Here is a 17762-nt window from a genome sequence, read left to right on the forward strand (position 1 = left end):
TACGCAGCACTTTCCATATATATTTTGTACATTCACATCAGTCCCTAACCCTCAAGGGGTGTACAATCTAAAATCCCCAACTCTCACATTCATACATATACATACTAGGGCCAATTTAGACAGGAGCCAATAACCTACCACCATGTCTTTGGAGTGTGGGAGGAAACCGGAGTACCTGGAGGAAACCCACGCAGTCACAGGGAGAACATGCAAACTCCAGGCAGGTGGTGCTGGGGTTGGGATTTGAACCAGTGACCCTAGTGCTGCCAGGCGGAAGTGCTAACCATTAAGTCACTGTGCTGCCCACATATGTGTATGTTATATGTTGTTTGTACCTGTAGCACTGCCCAGAAAAAATGGTGCGCATTTTGCTTTTTTTATTGTACCTAAAACACACTGACACTGATACGAATTTAAAAAATAGGTTTTTAAAAAAATCCTACTTAAAGTGGAGCCTCACCCAAAAGGGGAAGTTTTGCTTTAAGGCTTTGTCCCCTGCTCCCCGTTAAGGATTGGCACCATTGGGGAGCTGGTACCTGAATTTGATAGGTACCCGCTCCCACTTCCGGTGCGATCACCTAAGGCGATCGGAAGCATACGTTGTCCTCCCCCCTCCCTCCCTGTAGTCTTCTGGGACACGTGACAGGTCCCAGAAGACTATGGGACCATTTACAATGTGCAGTGCTACTCGCACATGCGCATTGGGCACCCAGCTGTGAAGCTGCAGGCGGTCACGCTTGGGCACCCACACTGAAGATGCTGGCACTGGGGAGAGCAGACAGATGGTGAAACCAGCGGTGATGAGGACACCGCTGGACCGAGGGACAGGTAAGTGTCTGTATTTCAAAAGTCAGCAGCTACAGTTTTGTAGCTGATGACTTTTATTTTCGTTTTAATTCAACTGGAACTCTGTTTTAAAATACACTGATCCTGACCTTTGACTTTGACTCTGATCTTGAAATTTGACCTTGACCCTGGCCCTAACTGTAAGCCCAACACTGACCCAGATCTATTTTTGTTTTCTTTTTTTTATTTATTTATTTATTTATTTTTTATGCACTTTTGTTTACATTTTTTTCCTCTAGCAAGGAAGAAAGATACAATGTATCTTTTTCTCTATTCAGAGCATACACAAGGTCAGGTTTTGCAGTGATTGATCACTGTGATAGCCAATCAGGGTTTATCACAGCAAACAGGTGTTTGGGAGCCCGGATTTTCAGTTTTCGATCATTAAGCAGGCCATACATGGGTCGAATTCTGAACGCTTTTTTGATCGAAAATCAAAAACATTGTTTGTTCTGTAATCCAATGATGCCACCAATGATTTCAAAAATCGGTCGTTTTTCACGAATTTTCCAGCATGCCCAATAAACTAAATGTGTAGCAACCACGAAAATCAGCTGGTGCCATTGTCCCACTAATAGAGCGAAAATTGGCCAATTATTCTTATGTCCGATTTTCAGATGAAAAATCATTCTAAAATTGACCTATGTGTGGCAGGCCTTAGTATGTGACCCAGGATGCTTGGTGAGAGCCAGGTCCCTGTGCTGGAAGTGTGCTGTGTAGTGTGCTCCCAGCGCAAAGACATGTACGCATTTATCACAGACCCACTTCAGTGAGGCCGCATATACACTATAATGCCAAATGTATTGGGATGCCTGCCTTTACACGCACATGAACTTTAATGGCATCCCAGTCTTAGTCTGTAGGGTTCAATATTGAGTTGGCCCACCCTTTGCAGCTTTGACAGCTTCAACTCTTCTGGGAAGGCCGTCCACAAGGTTTGACCATTCTTCCAGAAGCACATTTGTGAGGTCAGGTACTGATGTCGGACGAGAAGGACTGGCTCGCAGTCTCCGCTCTAATTCATCCCAAAGGTGTTCTATTGGGTTGAGGTCAAGACTCTGTGCAGGCCAGTCAAGTTCCTCCACCCCAAACTTGCTCATCCATGTCTACATGGACCTTGCTTTGTGCACTGGTGCACAGTCATATTAGAACAGGAAGGAACCAGTTGCTTCCACTTTGTTATACCACTAACCGTTGAATATTTAGTAGAAAGGAAATTTCACGGATGCACAGGTGGCAACCTATCACGGTACCACGCTTGAATTCACTGAGCTCCTGAGAGCAACCCATTCTTTCACAAATGTTTGTAGAAGCAATCTGCATGCCTAGGTGCTTGATTTTATACACCTGTGGCCATGGAGGTGATTGGAACATCTGAATCCAATGATTTGGACAGCTGGCCCAATACCTTTGGCAATATAGTGTATGTGCAAATGCTGCCGCAAGGGGTTCAAGTAGTTAATGTTATAGACACTTTCTAATATAGTTATAACAGATTTTGCTTAGTTTTAGGAATGGTCTTACTTTTTTTTCTCTTCCTTCTGATAGATGGGGGTGGAATTTTAGGACACTGTGCAGGTACCCAGTGTGCCTGTATGCCATTGATAGATTGCATAGTTCAGTCTGAGGCAAGATGCAGGAGCAGGGCGTGTGCTCAAGAGGCAGGCTGTGATTGATCGGGGAACAGTGAAGGCATGCTGGGCGTCTGCACAATGTCCTGTACAGCTGAATGGACAGCCAGGAGGATTGAAATTGACCACGCAAGGACAGATCAGCTAATAGGCTTTGTATGGACAGTTTAGATCAAGGAAGAAAGGTGACTAACAGGATCAACCAGGTTCTTCAGATGGAAGAAGTACATGAAAAGGATAGAGACAACGCACTTGTGGGTTTATTCTAATGTAACTTGCATATTAATTCTTTATGGTCAACATAACTGGGGGATGGGCTTTTAAGGTTAGGTAAGTGGTACTGGTACTACTCCCTGTTCCCCTCCTTGCTGGGTGCCCAATGTGGGTCCTATAAGAGGCCTACCTGAGGGGGGGGGGGGGTTCTTGTGGGTTACCCAAGGCACCTTGGACAGATGGGGTACCTTTACTCCTTTACTGTACCATGCTCATCAATGCCCCGAGTAAAGGCAGGGGGACGCTTTCAGGGATAACTCAACCTTAAGGCAGACCCCCAACATTGCCGTACACCGTGTACACTTCAGCAAATAAACCAAACGTCAGTTAACTCTCTTTAGCCCTGTGTCAATGTACACCACTACTGTCACTTGTTGCATGTAGGAGAGACACACTGAGCCAATGCCCACTCCTGTCCAGTGTATCTCTGCTACCTCACTCTCAGTAACAGAATGGAATCCTGCCATGCACCTAGTGCTCACTCCATGCATACACTACAATAACTCCTCTTCCTCTTCTGTACCTATGACCAGGCCAAGAACCTCTGCGGTGCTGATCTGCTCCCATTGCTATGGGAGACGGACCACTCATAGAGAGTGCCGACAACAACTCCCTCATTGCTAGAGAACATTCCACCTGTCACAGGTACATGCTTCATGATAGGCTGCTTGCACTGGCAGTAGACTTCCGTTATCCCTGGTAACCACTTGCTGCTTTCTGTGCCACATGAACTCTTAAATAGGAACTTTACTCTCTCAGTCAGCCTTGACTATTTTTAAAGGTCATGCTAGCATTAGTAAATATATAGGAAAGTACATCATATTTGCTTGTTTTGAACTTTTTTAAATTACTGGTTTCCATGCCTAGGCAAAGGATGTCATATATCTCAGGAGTCTTCAGGAGTGGAGGAGAGGTTTTCTCAGCTAAGCACACCCTCCTGCTTGCTCGCCTGAGCTAAGGGCAGATGGATACTTAGATGGCCACAGCCGGAAAGGCTAGAGGGTGTTTTTCAAAGTGATTTCTTAGCAAAATAAAGCATAGCAGCATGGATAGATGGGGGAGTGTGCTTTAAATATTAAAAATTAACCAGTTTCTGTGCCACCCTATAAAAGAATACTGCTACTGGGCAGCACGGGTGCACAAAATCATATATATATATATATATATATATATATATATATATATATATATACAGTATGCATAGCAGGGCCATACAAAGCAGTGTGCTTACAGTGAAGCACACACACAGCCTCCATAGTGAAACAGCACACAGTTAACCCTTTGATCACCCCAGATGTTAACCCCTTCATGCCCAGTGCCATTAGTAAATGTCAGTGCTTTTTATTAGCACTAATCACTGTATTAGTGTCACCGGGCATGTCAGTGACAGTTAGTTAGTTCTCCCCCCCCAGTGTCAGTCCCGCTATAAGTCGCTGATTGCCGCCATTACTAGCAAATAAAAAAAAAAATTTCAGTATATATACCGCCATTTACAAATGCAATAACTTTCACGTAAACCAATTAATTTACACGTATTGGGATTTTATTTTAGTAAAGACATGTAACAGAATAAAGTTTGGCCTAAATTTATGACAAAATTAGATTTTTTTACTGGACATGTTTAAGAGCAAAAAGTCAAAAATATAGTTTTTTCTCAAAATTGTCGGTCTTTTTTTATTTATAGCGCAAAAAATAAAAACGCACAGGTGATCAAATACCACTGAAAGAAAGCTCTATTTGTGGGGGAAAAAAGGATGTAAATTTAATTTGGGTGCAGCGTTGCATGACTGCACACTTGTCAAAGTAACATAGCGCTGTATCGCAAAAAATGGCCTGGTATGCACCAGAACGCACAAAAACACACCAAAAACGCACTGGAATGCATATGTCCATATTTACATTGAAGAAAAAAAGGGGAATAATTAACTGGAATGCATAAAAAACGCACTGGAATGCATCAAAAACACATCAAAAACAGCAGAATGCACCAAAAACATGTAAAAAATGTGCATGCAAAAATGCATCCGGAACGCATCTGGACTGCGTTTCTATAGTGTAAACCGGCTTTAAAAGCAAAAAGCGTTTTTGCTACAATAGAGTTCAGTGGAGAATCTGCTGAAATGCATGATAGTGTGTTTTTGCTGCGTTTTGCACTTTTATTCTGCCCAGCAAAAAAAAAATTCCACTTTAAAATAAAAAACAAAAACTGAACAAAATGCAAATTGCATAGGTGTGAATGAAGCCTAGTGCAGGCCATAGATGGTTAATTTATTGGCCGATTTTTCATCCAAAAAACGAAACATCGGTCGTTCTGTTGCCACCAATGATTGTGAAAATTGGATGTTTTTTGCAAATTTTCCAGCATGACCGATAAAAGAAATGAGGAGGAACCCTTGACAATCGGCCGATGCCATTGCCCCACTAACAGTGTGAAAATCGGCCGATTATTCTTTCAGACGAAAAATTGGCCAATAAACAAACCGTCTACGGCCTGCATTAGCCACACACCTTCAGGGTCCTCCAAATGGTACCAGTAACGTCAGGTTTCCTCTAAGATGGGCTCTGTGAATGGTGAGACTCACAGGGAGCCCAAAAAATGATGCCACATAGTGTGATACTGTTTATAAGAGGAATGTTTATTCCCAAATAAGGGTGCAGTGCCAGAAAAATGGCTGCCATCTTTTGGATACATGGTCAGTTTGTTTGTTTTTACCATTTGAAGGACCCTGAAGGGAGAAGGAATCTGGCTATCTCCAGAGTGGATGTTTTGGCTGACCTGATGAGACAGTATATCTCAAATGCGTGATTAATTCATGCATCTGGTGAGTGCGCAATTTACCTAATACCGGTCACACCATCTACCACTCCAGATAAAGAATTTGATTACTTCTTGGAGATCCTATGATCCTCACGTTCAATATTATTGGACACTCACTTATCACTTTAACCACCATCTGTGGTTCTTATTTGTGCACTCTATTTACTGTGTTTACATATGTCCTAACACTTATGTCACTTTATTTGTTATTGTAGGCACCCTATATGCAATAGTCATTGTCCATATTTAGGATCTTTGCACATTGATTTTTAGCACTGCACTCATTTTTTATACCATTATTTATTTAGAGGTTTTTTGGTTGCCTTGGTGTTTCAGCTGCTTTGTGCTCTGCAGCACTTGCTTACCTTTTATCTTCTTACAGTTAGTTAGTCCCCCCCCAGTGTCAGAATGCCCACAGTCCAGCTATAAGTCGCTGATCGCCACCATTATTAGTATTAAAAAAAAAAATTACAGTATCTATACCACCATTTGTATGCTATAACTTTCACATAAACCAATTAATTTACACATATTGGGATATTTTTTTAAAAAAAGACATGTCGCAGAATACATTTTGGCCTAAATTTATGAAGAAATTTGATTTTCTTTAAATTTTTAAAAGTCAAAAATATTTTTTTTTTACAAATTGTCAGTCTTTTTTTGTTTATAGTGCAAAAAAAACAACAACGCAGAGGTGATCAAATACCACTGAAAGAAAGCTCTATTTCTGGGGAAAAAATTGACATACATTTCATTTATGTACAGTGTTGCATGACCGCGCAATTGTCAAAGTAACACAGCGCCATATCTCCAAAAATGGCCTGGTCAGGAAGGGGGGTAAATCCTCTGGAGGGCAAGTGGTTAAATATCACAAAACGAAAGCTCTATTTGTGTGAAAAATATTATAAAAAAATTTGTATGCGTACAGTGTTTAGGGTTGCCACCTCATCTCTTTAAAATAGAACACACATTAATTACACAGATTCTGTGGCAGATTAAGGTGGTAATCAAACTTAGTGCCTTATCTTCATTAAATTACCCTCAGAACCTGTCTGTTCGGTTTTTAAAAGGATGAGGTGGCAACCCTAAGGCTGGCCAAACACTATACAATTTTCTGTCCAATTTCCTTTAGATTTACCTACAACTATGTAGTGCAAGGGCCTGCCTAATTGGATACAATTGAAAGTGTTGTTTAGGTTTGACCTATATTATATGGTTTTTGGTAAATCTAAAGCAATTTTCTAAAGAAAATTGTATAATGTACGGCCAGGCTTGGTGTTGCATGACCTCACAATTGTCAAAGTGCGATAGCGCTGAAAGCTGAACATTGACATGGGCAAGAAAGTGCCTGGTATTGAAGTAGTTAAAAAAAAATGTTTTTTTCTTTGGTTTTACTGTAACAATGTCTTGCAGGTTTGTGAGACAGAAGATTCTTTGTTTCCTATTGCTAGCTACATGACATTGTAGCAATATAATGAGAGGATAGTACTGAGCGATGAACAGAGTTGTTATGGCAACTACAGGGATGATTCGACCATCGAGGAAGATTGTCCCAGACGAGTCTCCGTAGATCTTGACGGCGTAGTGTCACGTGGCCTGCGCAAGGCAACACAGGAAGTTGTGTGCGATCCGGAAGACTTGAAAAAAGAAGGAGAAGAGGAAGAAAAGGCTACACCTGCTGCCGGGGTGAGTGTTCCATGGTTGTGTCCCGGCTCTGTTAGTGTGCTAAGCGGCTACTGAGAGGACGGGGATCCCCGAGGTGTGAGAGCGGGGCACAGCCTGGCGTTCTACTCTCCAGGCTGGCCCTGGGGCCACATGTTCTACACGCCTCCACCCTGTAACAGCATCTCCTGTGTTCTTCAGGGAGGGAAGGGGAGCCTGTCTGATGACATTCCCCAAGTCTCATTCTGTGTCTTATCAGCCTCTCCCTGCATGACCAGCAGAAGGCAGGGGCCTCTGATCTAGGAGGAACTTGTTACATTACACAGCATGCTGCTTCCTACAGCAGATCTGAAGGCAACACATTTGATTTTTAAAAGGACCCTGCAATCACTATATCTGGTCTCCCACAGTACACACAACATGGAAATGCAATTATTTTAGTAAATATCAACTGCTAAATACCTTTTTTCATCAGCAGTATATAGCAGTCTTGTGACTTCTGTCAGTGTGCAGCTGAGCACTGGTTAAAGAATGTAGGAGGAATTTTCATTCTCTCCTATGAGGCTTCAGGACCCCTGACCCTCCGGACAGTGCAGATTGGGCCTATACTGATTACATGCACTCTCCCAATAAAAAAAAAAAAAACTTTCTAGCAATACAAGCCAAACTGAGCATGTGCAGCTTCCATCCAAAGGCTCTATTCTATCAGACGATTGATTTTTGGACTGTAGAAGAGGAGGAACAGAGACAGGATTAGATAGCCTTTTTATACAATGCAGAGGATTAACCCCTTAGGTTCCACGGTGAGTATAACAAGCGTGCTTTACTGCATATACAGACTGATTTTACTGTTGTGGGTTTAGTAACACTTTAAGTCTGGAGAGAACAGAGATGGATTAGAACCCTTATCAGTTTTTATGGCGGTGTCCCTGTAGGAAGAGTTTCTCTCTCGTTTTGTGCTGGTGACCGTTATCACTGAGATTGAAAAGAAATTCCAAATAGAAGAGAATTCTTCCTGTGGAAACACTGGTTCTGGGGGGGAATTTCCTTAGCTATACAACTGCCATTTACCAATCAGAATTGCTCTGATCTGTCATAGAAGCACTGCAGAAAGAAGAGGGGAAAAAGAGTGGGGATTTCAAAACACACGGGCCCCTGTATTGGCTGCGTGGGCACTGACAACTCTGCAGCTGTGGAGGTAAGTACAGCAGGGCCCAGAAATGAGGAGGGTGTATGGTATTCATCTATTTATTTTCTGAAAAGTTGATCTTACACTTTAAAGGAAATCTCAGTAGAACACTGTGAAAAAACACAGGAGTTATACCCTCCCCCCGATCCCCCTTATGGCCTCTAACCTGGAAAAGAAAGCTCCTTTAGGCTAGGTTCACACCTATGTAGTTTGCGTTTGATCCATTTCTGCAGTGCTTTTTTGTGGTGCGTTTTTGCACTTTTTTTATGACGCATTTTTGATGTTTTGCAGGGGTTTTTTTCCCAACTTTTTGCTTGGCATATTAAAACATATCAAAAATGCATCACATGCATTTCTGCAGTGTCTCCATTAACCTCTATTGAACCAAAAACGCAATGTTTTGTATTTAAAAAAAAAAGTCTCCAACACTATCCAAAAAACGCATCGGGTGGAGATGTGAGCGTGTCCCATAGGAAATCATGTTAAGTGGACTGTAGTGCATTTCTGCAAAATGCTTAGATGTGAACCTAGACTTAGTATATCTCTAGGGAAAACATTTTTCTTTTTTCAGTTTTTGGGCAGAGCAGGGAAGGGTTCTCCCTCAAGTTTTTTTCAAAAGGCAGGAAAAACCCTGATTAAAAAAAACATATTAGGAGAAACAAAATCTTGATTCCGAAGCCAAAAGTGAAAAGTACTATTTAATAAAAAGTTTGGGTGTTACTCTGCAAAACCCAACAAAGACATACACTTCCAAACCAACTTAAAGTGGAACTAAACCCATCTGTCTAACAGTTTCTAAAAACCGTTACATTCCAGGCGTAGTGGGAATGCTGGCTTATCAGAGTTGATTTTGTCCTTAACCAAACTGTCAAACCACCAAATGACTGGTGTCATAACTGATCACATGTGCACCATGACAGTTGCACAACAGAGGCCAAGATGTCAGCTTCCTTAGCTGAAAAGGATAGGAGGGTTTAGTTTCACTATAAAGTGGTTGTAAAACCCAAACGTGGAATACACTGTATTGCCAAAAGTATTGAGATGACTGCCTTTACACGCACGTGAACTTTACTGGCATCCCAGCCTTAGTCCGTAGGGTTCAATATTGAGTTGTAAGCCCAAGAAGACCGTGCTAGGAAGACTGTGGCTATGAGTCAATGTTCATCTCGTGGAGGTATATCTTTATTAAGCAAATGGTTAAAAATGTATCCCAACTTGCAGAACAATGGTGTCACAAGGCTGTAAGGTGGAATTCCTGCTCACCTGCGTCCCCGGACTGGGAAGATACTTCTTGATGCGAATCCTGGACTGGCCGGGGATTGCAGCTCTCTGGAAGTGATGTCACTAAAACTGGAACGGAGTGCAAGTAGAACCCTGGGAAGAGAATGCAAGCTCAGCTGGTAACCACGACAAAGCGCTTTGCGTGCATGCGTGTCCAGGTTGTAGTGACATCACTTCCGGAGCGCCGTGATCCCTGGCCGGTCCAGGATTGAGCCCATGCGCTTTGTTCCAGTTTCAATATTGAGTTGGCCCACCCTTTGCAGCTATAACTGCTTCAACTCTTCTGGGAAGGCTGTCCACAAGGTTTAGGAGTGTGTCTATGGGAATGTTTGGCCAGTCTTCCAGAATAGCATTTGTGCACTGATGTCGGACGAGAAGGTCTGGCTCGCAGTCTCCGCTCTAATTCATCCCAAAGGTGTTCTATTGGGTTGAGGTCAGGACTCTGTGTAGACCAGTCCAGTTCCTCCACCTAAAACTCACTCATCCATGTCTATGGACCCTGGTTTGTGCACTGCTGCGCAGTCATATTGGAACAGGAAGGGGCCATCCCCAGACTGTTCCCACAAAGTTGGGAGCATGAAATTGTCCAAAATGTCTTTGTATGCTGACACCTTAAGAGTTTCCTTCACTAGAACTATGGGGTCAATCCCAACCCCTGACAAGCATCCCCCCACTATAATCCCCCCTCCTCCAAATTTTACACTTGGCACAATGCAGTCAGACAAGTACCGTGCTTCTGGCAACCACCAAGCTCAGACACGTAGATCGGCTTGCCAGACAGAATCGTGATTCATCACTCCGGAGAACACATCTCCACTGCTCTAGATTCTAGTGGTGGTGTGCGTTACACCACCGCATCCAACACTTTGCAGTGCACTTGGTGATGTAAAGCTTGGATGCAGCTGCTCAGACATGGAAACCCATTCCATGAAGATCTATACGCACTGTTTTGGTAGTCTAAAGGCAACAGAAAGTTTGGAGGTCTTTAGCTATTGAATGTGCAGACAGTTGGCGACTTCTGCTCACTGTACGCTTCATCATGTGCTGACCCCGCTCTGTCATTTTACGTGGCCTACCACTTTGTGGCTGAGTTGCTGTTCCCAGTTCCTTCCACTTTATTATAATACCACTAACAGTTGACCATGGAATCTTTCATAGCAAGGAAATTTCACGGATGGATTTATTGCACAGGTGGCAACTTATCACGGTACCACACTTGAATTCACTGAGCTCCTGAGAGTGTGCCATTCTTTCACAAATGTTTGTAGAAGCAGTCTGCATGCCTAGGTGCTTTATTTCATACACCTGTGGCCATGGAGGTGATTGGAAAACCTGAATTGGATGATTTGGAGGTGTGTCCATAACTTTTGGCAATATACTGTATGTACAAAATATATCCCTCTATAATGTGTATTTTTTAACTGTTTCAGGTAAGAGCGCCGAGTGTCATTTCTGTTTGCTGATACATTCCTCACTTTGAATAGAGGTAGAGGGGACTGCAGATAAACAGGTATGATGTATGTCGGATGATTTGTTTCATCTCTTTGTATCACCTGAGGCCAGTCACTTCACTGAGTATATGTAAGGGTTTACAACCACTTTAAAGTGACTCTAAGAGCTTACATTTAAAAAAAATAAAAATAACAAACATGTCTGTACTTATCTGATGTGTGCAATGGTTTTGCACAGGGCAGCCCGAATCCTCCTTTTCTCAGTTTCCCTGCTGGTGCTTCTGGCCCCTCCCTCCTATCGGGTCCTCCCACAGCAAGCAGCTTGCTATGGGGGCACCCAAGCATGTGCAGTCCCCAGCCACTGCCCCGTGTTTCCATTCACACACACTGAGCCGTGGCTCGGCCCTGCCCCCGCTCTCTCACCCCATTGGCTCACTGGTTGTGATTGACAGCAGCCAATGAGGAGAGGGAGTCCTGGGATAGCCAAGACTCCAGTGCACATTGCTGGATCGGGAGGGGGCTTAGGTGAGTATTGGGGGGGGGGGGGGGGGAGCTGGGGGGAGATGCTGCATAGAGAAGGTTTTTTACATAGAATGCATGAAGGTAAAAAACCTTGAGCATTTACAACCACTTTAATTTATCAAAAAATAACTTTAGTAGCCAACTGACCACTAGAAAACTGTCTAATTGACCCCCACCCCAGACATATAGAAACATTTAAAAGACAGACATGTTTCAAGGGGATAATAACTACAGACTAAGTTGCTTTTATAGCGACCCCAAGGCGTATTAAAAAGTGCAGTATATCATTTCAGGAGCAATTATATAATATTGTAGGACCCTTCCATTCGATACACAAGTGTATTAATAGAGAAATCAAATATCCAGGCCATTTGTCACAAGGTGTATGTCTGTACTAGGCTAAAGCCTGTTTTGGTGTCAAAGTGACTTAAATCACCTAACGCAGAATGTGGTGTGGTACAGATTCAAATAAAGCAAGAAAATGGCAGTGTAGCCAGTTTCAATCGGCAGAGGTTTTTTCTCCAGTCCACAGGACATATGTACTCCCTCATGGTATGAAGATCATGCCTTATCATGTAGCCTGCAAAGGAGAAATAATCATTTGTAGTGAATTCCTCCAATGCAGTCAATAGTAACAGATACTGGTATCTAGCACCAATGCTTAATGCAGAGTTCCAGTGTAAAACTGTAGCTGATGACGTTTAAAAAATGGACACTTACCTGTCCCTTGATCCCGCGGTGTGAGACCCATCCCCCCCCCCCGGCAGCCTGTTTCACCGGCCGTCTGGTGTTCCCGGCGCCTACATCTTCAGTACTGGCACCCAGCTGTGACAGCTTCCGGCTTCACAGCTGGGCGCTCACTGCACATGCACTTTATGAATGGTCCTGTAGTTTTCTGGGACCTGTCACGTGTCCCTGAAGACTATGGGGAGGGAGGGGGGGGAAGACAACTTCCGCATCCGATTGCCCCTAGGCGATCGCTGCAAAAGTGTTCCTTTACCCCTACACTAGACTAGCATTTTACCCTTGCAGTGCACCACTCTTAGGGTAACGTTGTTTTCTTCCTGCCTTAACTGCGGCTTAAATAGTGGAACTAATCTCAAAAATAAAAAAAATTGCTCAGAGGTAGGGTTTTTTGTTGGAAGAGTCTTTTTCTGAGGGAAAAACAATTCCTTTCTTCCCTGGCAATAATATTTGTTTTGTACACATGCCTGTGGTAAACCTCTAAGACACTGGGAAAAAGAGTTGAGTGGGCATACATGGTGTTGTTACTTAATCAATGGCACTTAATGACCAAAGGAGGAAGAAATGGCACCCAGAGTGGCGAGGCATATCCTACCTTAACTGCCAGCTCTGCAGGAGGGCAAACATAGCGGTATGTTGTGCGTACTTTACATTTTAAGCTAGAATCACCTAGACCAGGGGTGGGCAAACTTTTTGACTTGAGGGCCACAATGGGTTCATATATTGGACCCGGGGGCCAGACCAAGAGTAGATGAATGATGTGTATGTGTCATCCATAGTAAGTATAGTAATATTCCCCCATAGTAAGCATAGTAATTCATCCCCCATATAGTATTTCATCCCCCATATAGTAATTCATCCCCCATATAGTAATTCATCCCCCATATAGTAATTCATCCCCCATATAGTAATTCATCCCCCATATAGTAATTCATCCCCCATAGTAATTCATCCCCCATACTAATTCATCCCCCATATTAAGTCCCCCCTGTGTCAATTCACTTACCTTTGCTCCGCGCGTTCCTCTCGCCGTGTTCCCGCGCAGTTCCGGTGTAGCATGAAAATCTGTCTCCTATGAGGATCTGTCCCCCTCGACGTACCTGCGCATGTGCCAGTTTCAGGCATTAGCAGCCGATCGGCGATCTCCGGCACATGCGCAGATACGTCGAGGGGGACAGATCCTCATAGGAGACAGATTTTCATGCTACACCGGTCTTCAGGGTGGACTGTGAGAGGAGCCTAGCGGGAGCCTAGCTCCGCGGGCCGGATTAAAAGGTCCGCCGGGCCGTAGTTTGCCCATTGCTGACCTAGACGATCGTGGTTTAGTGCTGCTTTAATTTGTTGGAAGCACTAGTAAACATTCAGTAAAAGTAAACTTTGTTACTGGTAATTGCTGTGGCTCAGTTTAACAGGCTGTCCATTTACAGTAAATTCAGCCTGTGGTTCCCAAGCTCAGTCCTTAAGAGCACCCAGTCCTTAGCTAAAATAGCTTTTGTAAATGCCAAGCCATTGACAATGGATTTAATGGAAAACATGAACTGTTGGGGGCACTTAAGGACTGAGGTTGGGAACCACTGAAATAAAAAAAATACATCTAGATTTTCAAGTGTTCTCAATGACATTAAAATGTTGTAAAGAAGACGGGTAGGATTTTTATGACAGAAGAGACTCTATTGGCCTCTTTTGTCATAACTGTTTCTTACTGCCCACCAGCGTTTGTATACACTTAGCCACACATAGGACTTCTGTGTATGTGTACGGGGCGTCATCCCAGCTCAGCCAAACCAGCTCTCAAAAACCAAGACCTTACCTATATATAAATTGACCTATATTGCCATTGGTTGTCCAAAATAATTTGGTAGAATTTGGTCGAAATTCTTCAGTATGTTACCTCTCTAGCCCCAATCAGGATAGGTTACATTAGTGATCTTGTCTTCAGCTGTTATGTGACATGTAAGTGTGTGTATTATGGTTTGTACCTATACCAGCTGTTTGTTTCTGGCATTTGTACTTCTCATGGCCTTCAAGTGCTATTACATTGATGTTTGTTGCTGACTCATCAGTGCATACCCTTGTTAATAACCGCATCTATTTAATATTATTTAAAAAAAAAAAGCCATAGAAGAATCTAAACCTAAAAGACGATAAAAAGGGTTTTTTTTTTTTGTTTTGTTTTTTTTTTTTTTTTAAGGTTTTCATTCTGCTTTAATTCTGTTTTTGTTTCTCATAACAAAACTTTGTTTTAAGTTTCCAGCTTGTATTTGCTATCTATACTGTTCTATGATCTAATTATTTTTTATTTTTCTAACAGAAATCTGTTTTGAATGTGGTTAATTTCTGACGAAAAATAAAAAAGTGATAGAAGTAAGTATAACTTTAAAGTTTTTTTGATTTTCAGCTGCCTATTACTTGGAATGTCTATTAAAGCCCATCTTATTTATATCATATAGTCTTGGAAACAGGTTCTTTGAGTTTTTTTATAATTGCTGTATGTGTTCCCATTAGAGAGAGATTTTGAGACAAGGATAAGAAATGAGGGGAAGTAACAGTGAAAACCTTAGGGTGGTCATGATTCTCCCCACTAGCATCAACAGATTTGTGTTGCTGTCTCTGGTAGAAACTGACATGTGAAATGCATGTATTTCCTCCTCTTTGAGTGTCAGCTGTCAAGCAATGGACTTCTATACATACAATGTTTATTGAGCAAACTGTTGGCGCTATATAAATCCTGTATTATTAATAATATATTTATTACATGTACTTATATAGTGTCGTCAATTTACGCAGTGCTTTACATATACATGCACATATATGTATATTGTACATTCACATCAGTCCCTAACTCTCAGAGCGTTCAATCTAAGGTCCCTAACTCACGTTCATAACATACCAAGGCCAATTTAGACAGTAGCCAATTCACCTACCATCATGTCTTTAGAATGTGGGAGGAAACCTGAGTAGCTGGAGGAAACCTATGCAGTCATAAGGGAGAAATGCAAACTCCAGGCAGGTGGTGCCATGGTTGGGATTCGAACCAATGACCCCAGTGCTGCCAGGCGGAAGTGCTTACCATTTAGCCACTGTGCTGCTCAATGTTGTAGCAACCTCTAAAACATACTCTCCTGACATAGTAATTTTTCCCTAGGTGAAAGGGAAGCTAGCATAGCCCCTGCTTTGCAATCATATTAGTTAATGTGAGTTTCCAAACCTGCCTCTGTTAGACTTGTGTAGAACAGAGAAAGATGTGCCTGAGAAAATTATAAATAGTAGAAATGTCATTAAAGGTCTTTTCTGACTCTTGAACTGGTTTTGTAGATTGTTATAGTCTCTTGCTGCTGATTGATTTTAAAATCTTTGCCATATTTTCCTTCTGCAATACACTGAAATTAATGTGCCAAATACAAGGCGCCCACCTACGCCTCAAATTAAAGGATAAAGACAGGTTTGCTATCAAATTACCCAAATGCACCCCTCACCTCCCATTTTACCCCTATAAACCCTAACACAGACCATAGATCAAATGATCCCCCATCTATTGATGTTGTGGTTTGAGGCTTTGCTTAATTTTCCCTGAAGCCACCCTACTACTCATGGGTGGGTTATAATTATAGACTTTAATGGAGAGACTGTCTACTTGTAAGAACTGCTCTCCTTTGAAGACTGTTGATGAAAGCAGTGCATGCACACTAAGGCAGTTTTTTGAAGTGAGGAACAGCCCCTTTTTTGAAGACCCAGCATCTTCAGCTGATGGTCAAGCTATGAGGTTTGTGCCGTTGGTTATAGGAATGATGAGGGTGGAAAGCATTGATATACAAATGTGCACATATCTTTATTTAACTGTTAACCTTCTACTAAAGGTATGTCTACAAATATATTTCATGTGTACAGTATTATTTAGTATTTATAATGTGCCAACATTTTACGGAACACATTACAATATAAAGGGGGACAGTACAATTACAATACAGTTCAATACAGATATGCAGTTAGGTCTGTATATATTTGGACACAGGCACAATTTTAGTATTTTTTCAAGTATTTATCAAAACATATTCAAGCTATAGATATATAATGGATATGGACTGAAAGTGCACACTGTCAGGTTTAAAATGAGGGTATGTACATCCAAATTGGAGGAAGGGTTTAGTAGTTACAGCTCTTAAGAGTAGCCATCCCTCCTTTTTCATGGGACCAAAAGTAATTGGACAATTGAATCAAAAGCTGTTTCATGAGCAGGTGTGGGCTACTCCATTATTTCTTCATCAGTTAAGCAAGTAAGAGGTCTGGCGTTGATTCTAAGTGTGGTATTTGCTTTTGGGATCTAATGCTTTGAACCTACATCATGTGTTCAAAGGAGCTGTCCATGAAAGTGAAATAGGCCATTGTAAGGCTTCAAAAACAAAACAAATCCATCAGAGAGATGGCTGCAACATTAGGAGTGGCCAAATCAACAGTTTGGTACATTCTGAGGAAAGAAGAATGCACTGGTGATCTCAGCAACATAAAAAGGCATGAACGTCCATGGAAGACAGCAGTGGTGGATGATCGCAGGATCCTCTCTATAGTAAAGAAAAACCCATTTACAACATCCAGACAAGTAAAGGACACTCTCCAGGAGGTGGGCGTATTATTGTCAAAGTCTACAATCAAGAGAAGACTTCAGAAGGATAAATACAGAGGGTTCACCACAAGGTGCAAACCATTCATAAACCTGAAGAATAGAAAAGCCAGATTAGAGTTTGCCAAAAAAACATCTAAAACAGCCAGACCAGTTCTGGAAAAGCATTCTTTGGACGGATGAGACTAAGATTAATTTGTTGCAGAATGACGGGAAGAAAAGAGTGTGGAGAAGGCTTGGGACAGCTCATGATCCAAAGCACACAACGTCATCTGTAAAACATGGTGGAGGCAGTGTGATGGCATGGGCATACATGGCTTCCAGTGGCACTGGGTCATTGGTGTTTGATAAGACAGAAGCAGCTGGATGAATTCTGCAGTGTTTAGAGAGATACTGTCACCCCAGATTTAGCCAAATGCAGCAAAGTTGATTGGACAGCGTTTCACAGTACAGATGGACAATGATCCAAAACATACTGCAAAAGCAACCCTGGAGCTTTTGAAGGAAAAGAAGTGGAATATTCTGCAATAGCTGGAATCAATCACCTGATCTCAACCCAACTGAGCATCCATTTCACTTGCAAAACTAAAGACAGACCCACAAACAAAGAACAATTGAAGACAGCTGCAGTTAGAGCCTGGCAAAACTTCAGAAAGAAGGAAACCCAGTCTTTGGTAATGTCCATGGGTTCCAGACTTCCGGCAGTCATTGCCAGTAAAGGATTCTC

The 17762-nt window shown here is 42.3% G+C and overlaps 1 protein-coding gene across 3 annotated transcripts in view; it reads left to right on the top strand.

The window, feature by feature from the left end:
- Positions 1–7139: 7139 nt before the first annotated feature.
- Positions 7140–17762, top strand: part of PPHLN1 (periphilin 1) — a 142463-nt gene continuing 131840 nt past the window's right edge. For 2 of the 3 annotated variants that reach the window (XM_089673998.1, XM_089674000.1), the window contains exons 1-3: positions 7140–7254; positions 11131–11210; positions 14729–14781. In XM_089673998.1, coding sequence (XP_089530124.1) covers position 14781 — 1 coding nt within the window. In that variant the 5' untranslated portion in view covers positions 7140–7254; positions 11131–11210; positions 14729–14780. The remainder of the gene's footprint in view (positions 7255–11130; positions 11211–14728; positions 14782–17762) is intronic. The other variant, XM_089673999.1, reaches the window with a different exon arrangement.

The sequence above is a fragment of the Staurois parvus genome, unplaced genomic scaffold, assembly GCF_062004578.1.
Source record: "Staurois parvus isolate SC_StPar_1 unplaced genomic scaffold, SC_StPar_1.0 ptg000147l, whole genome shotgun sequence".
Lineage (NCBI taxonomy): Eukaryota > Metazoa > Chordata > Amphibia > Anura > Ranidae > Staurois > Staurois parvus.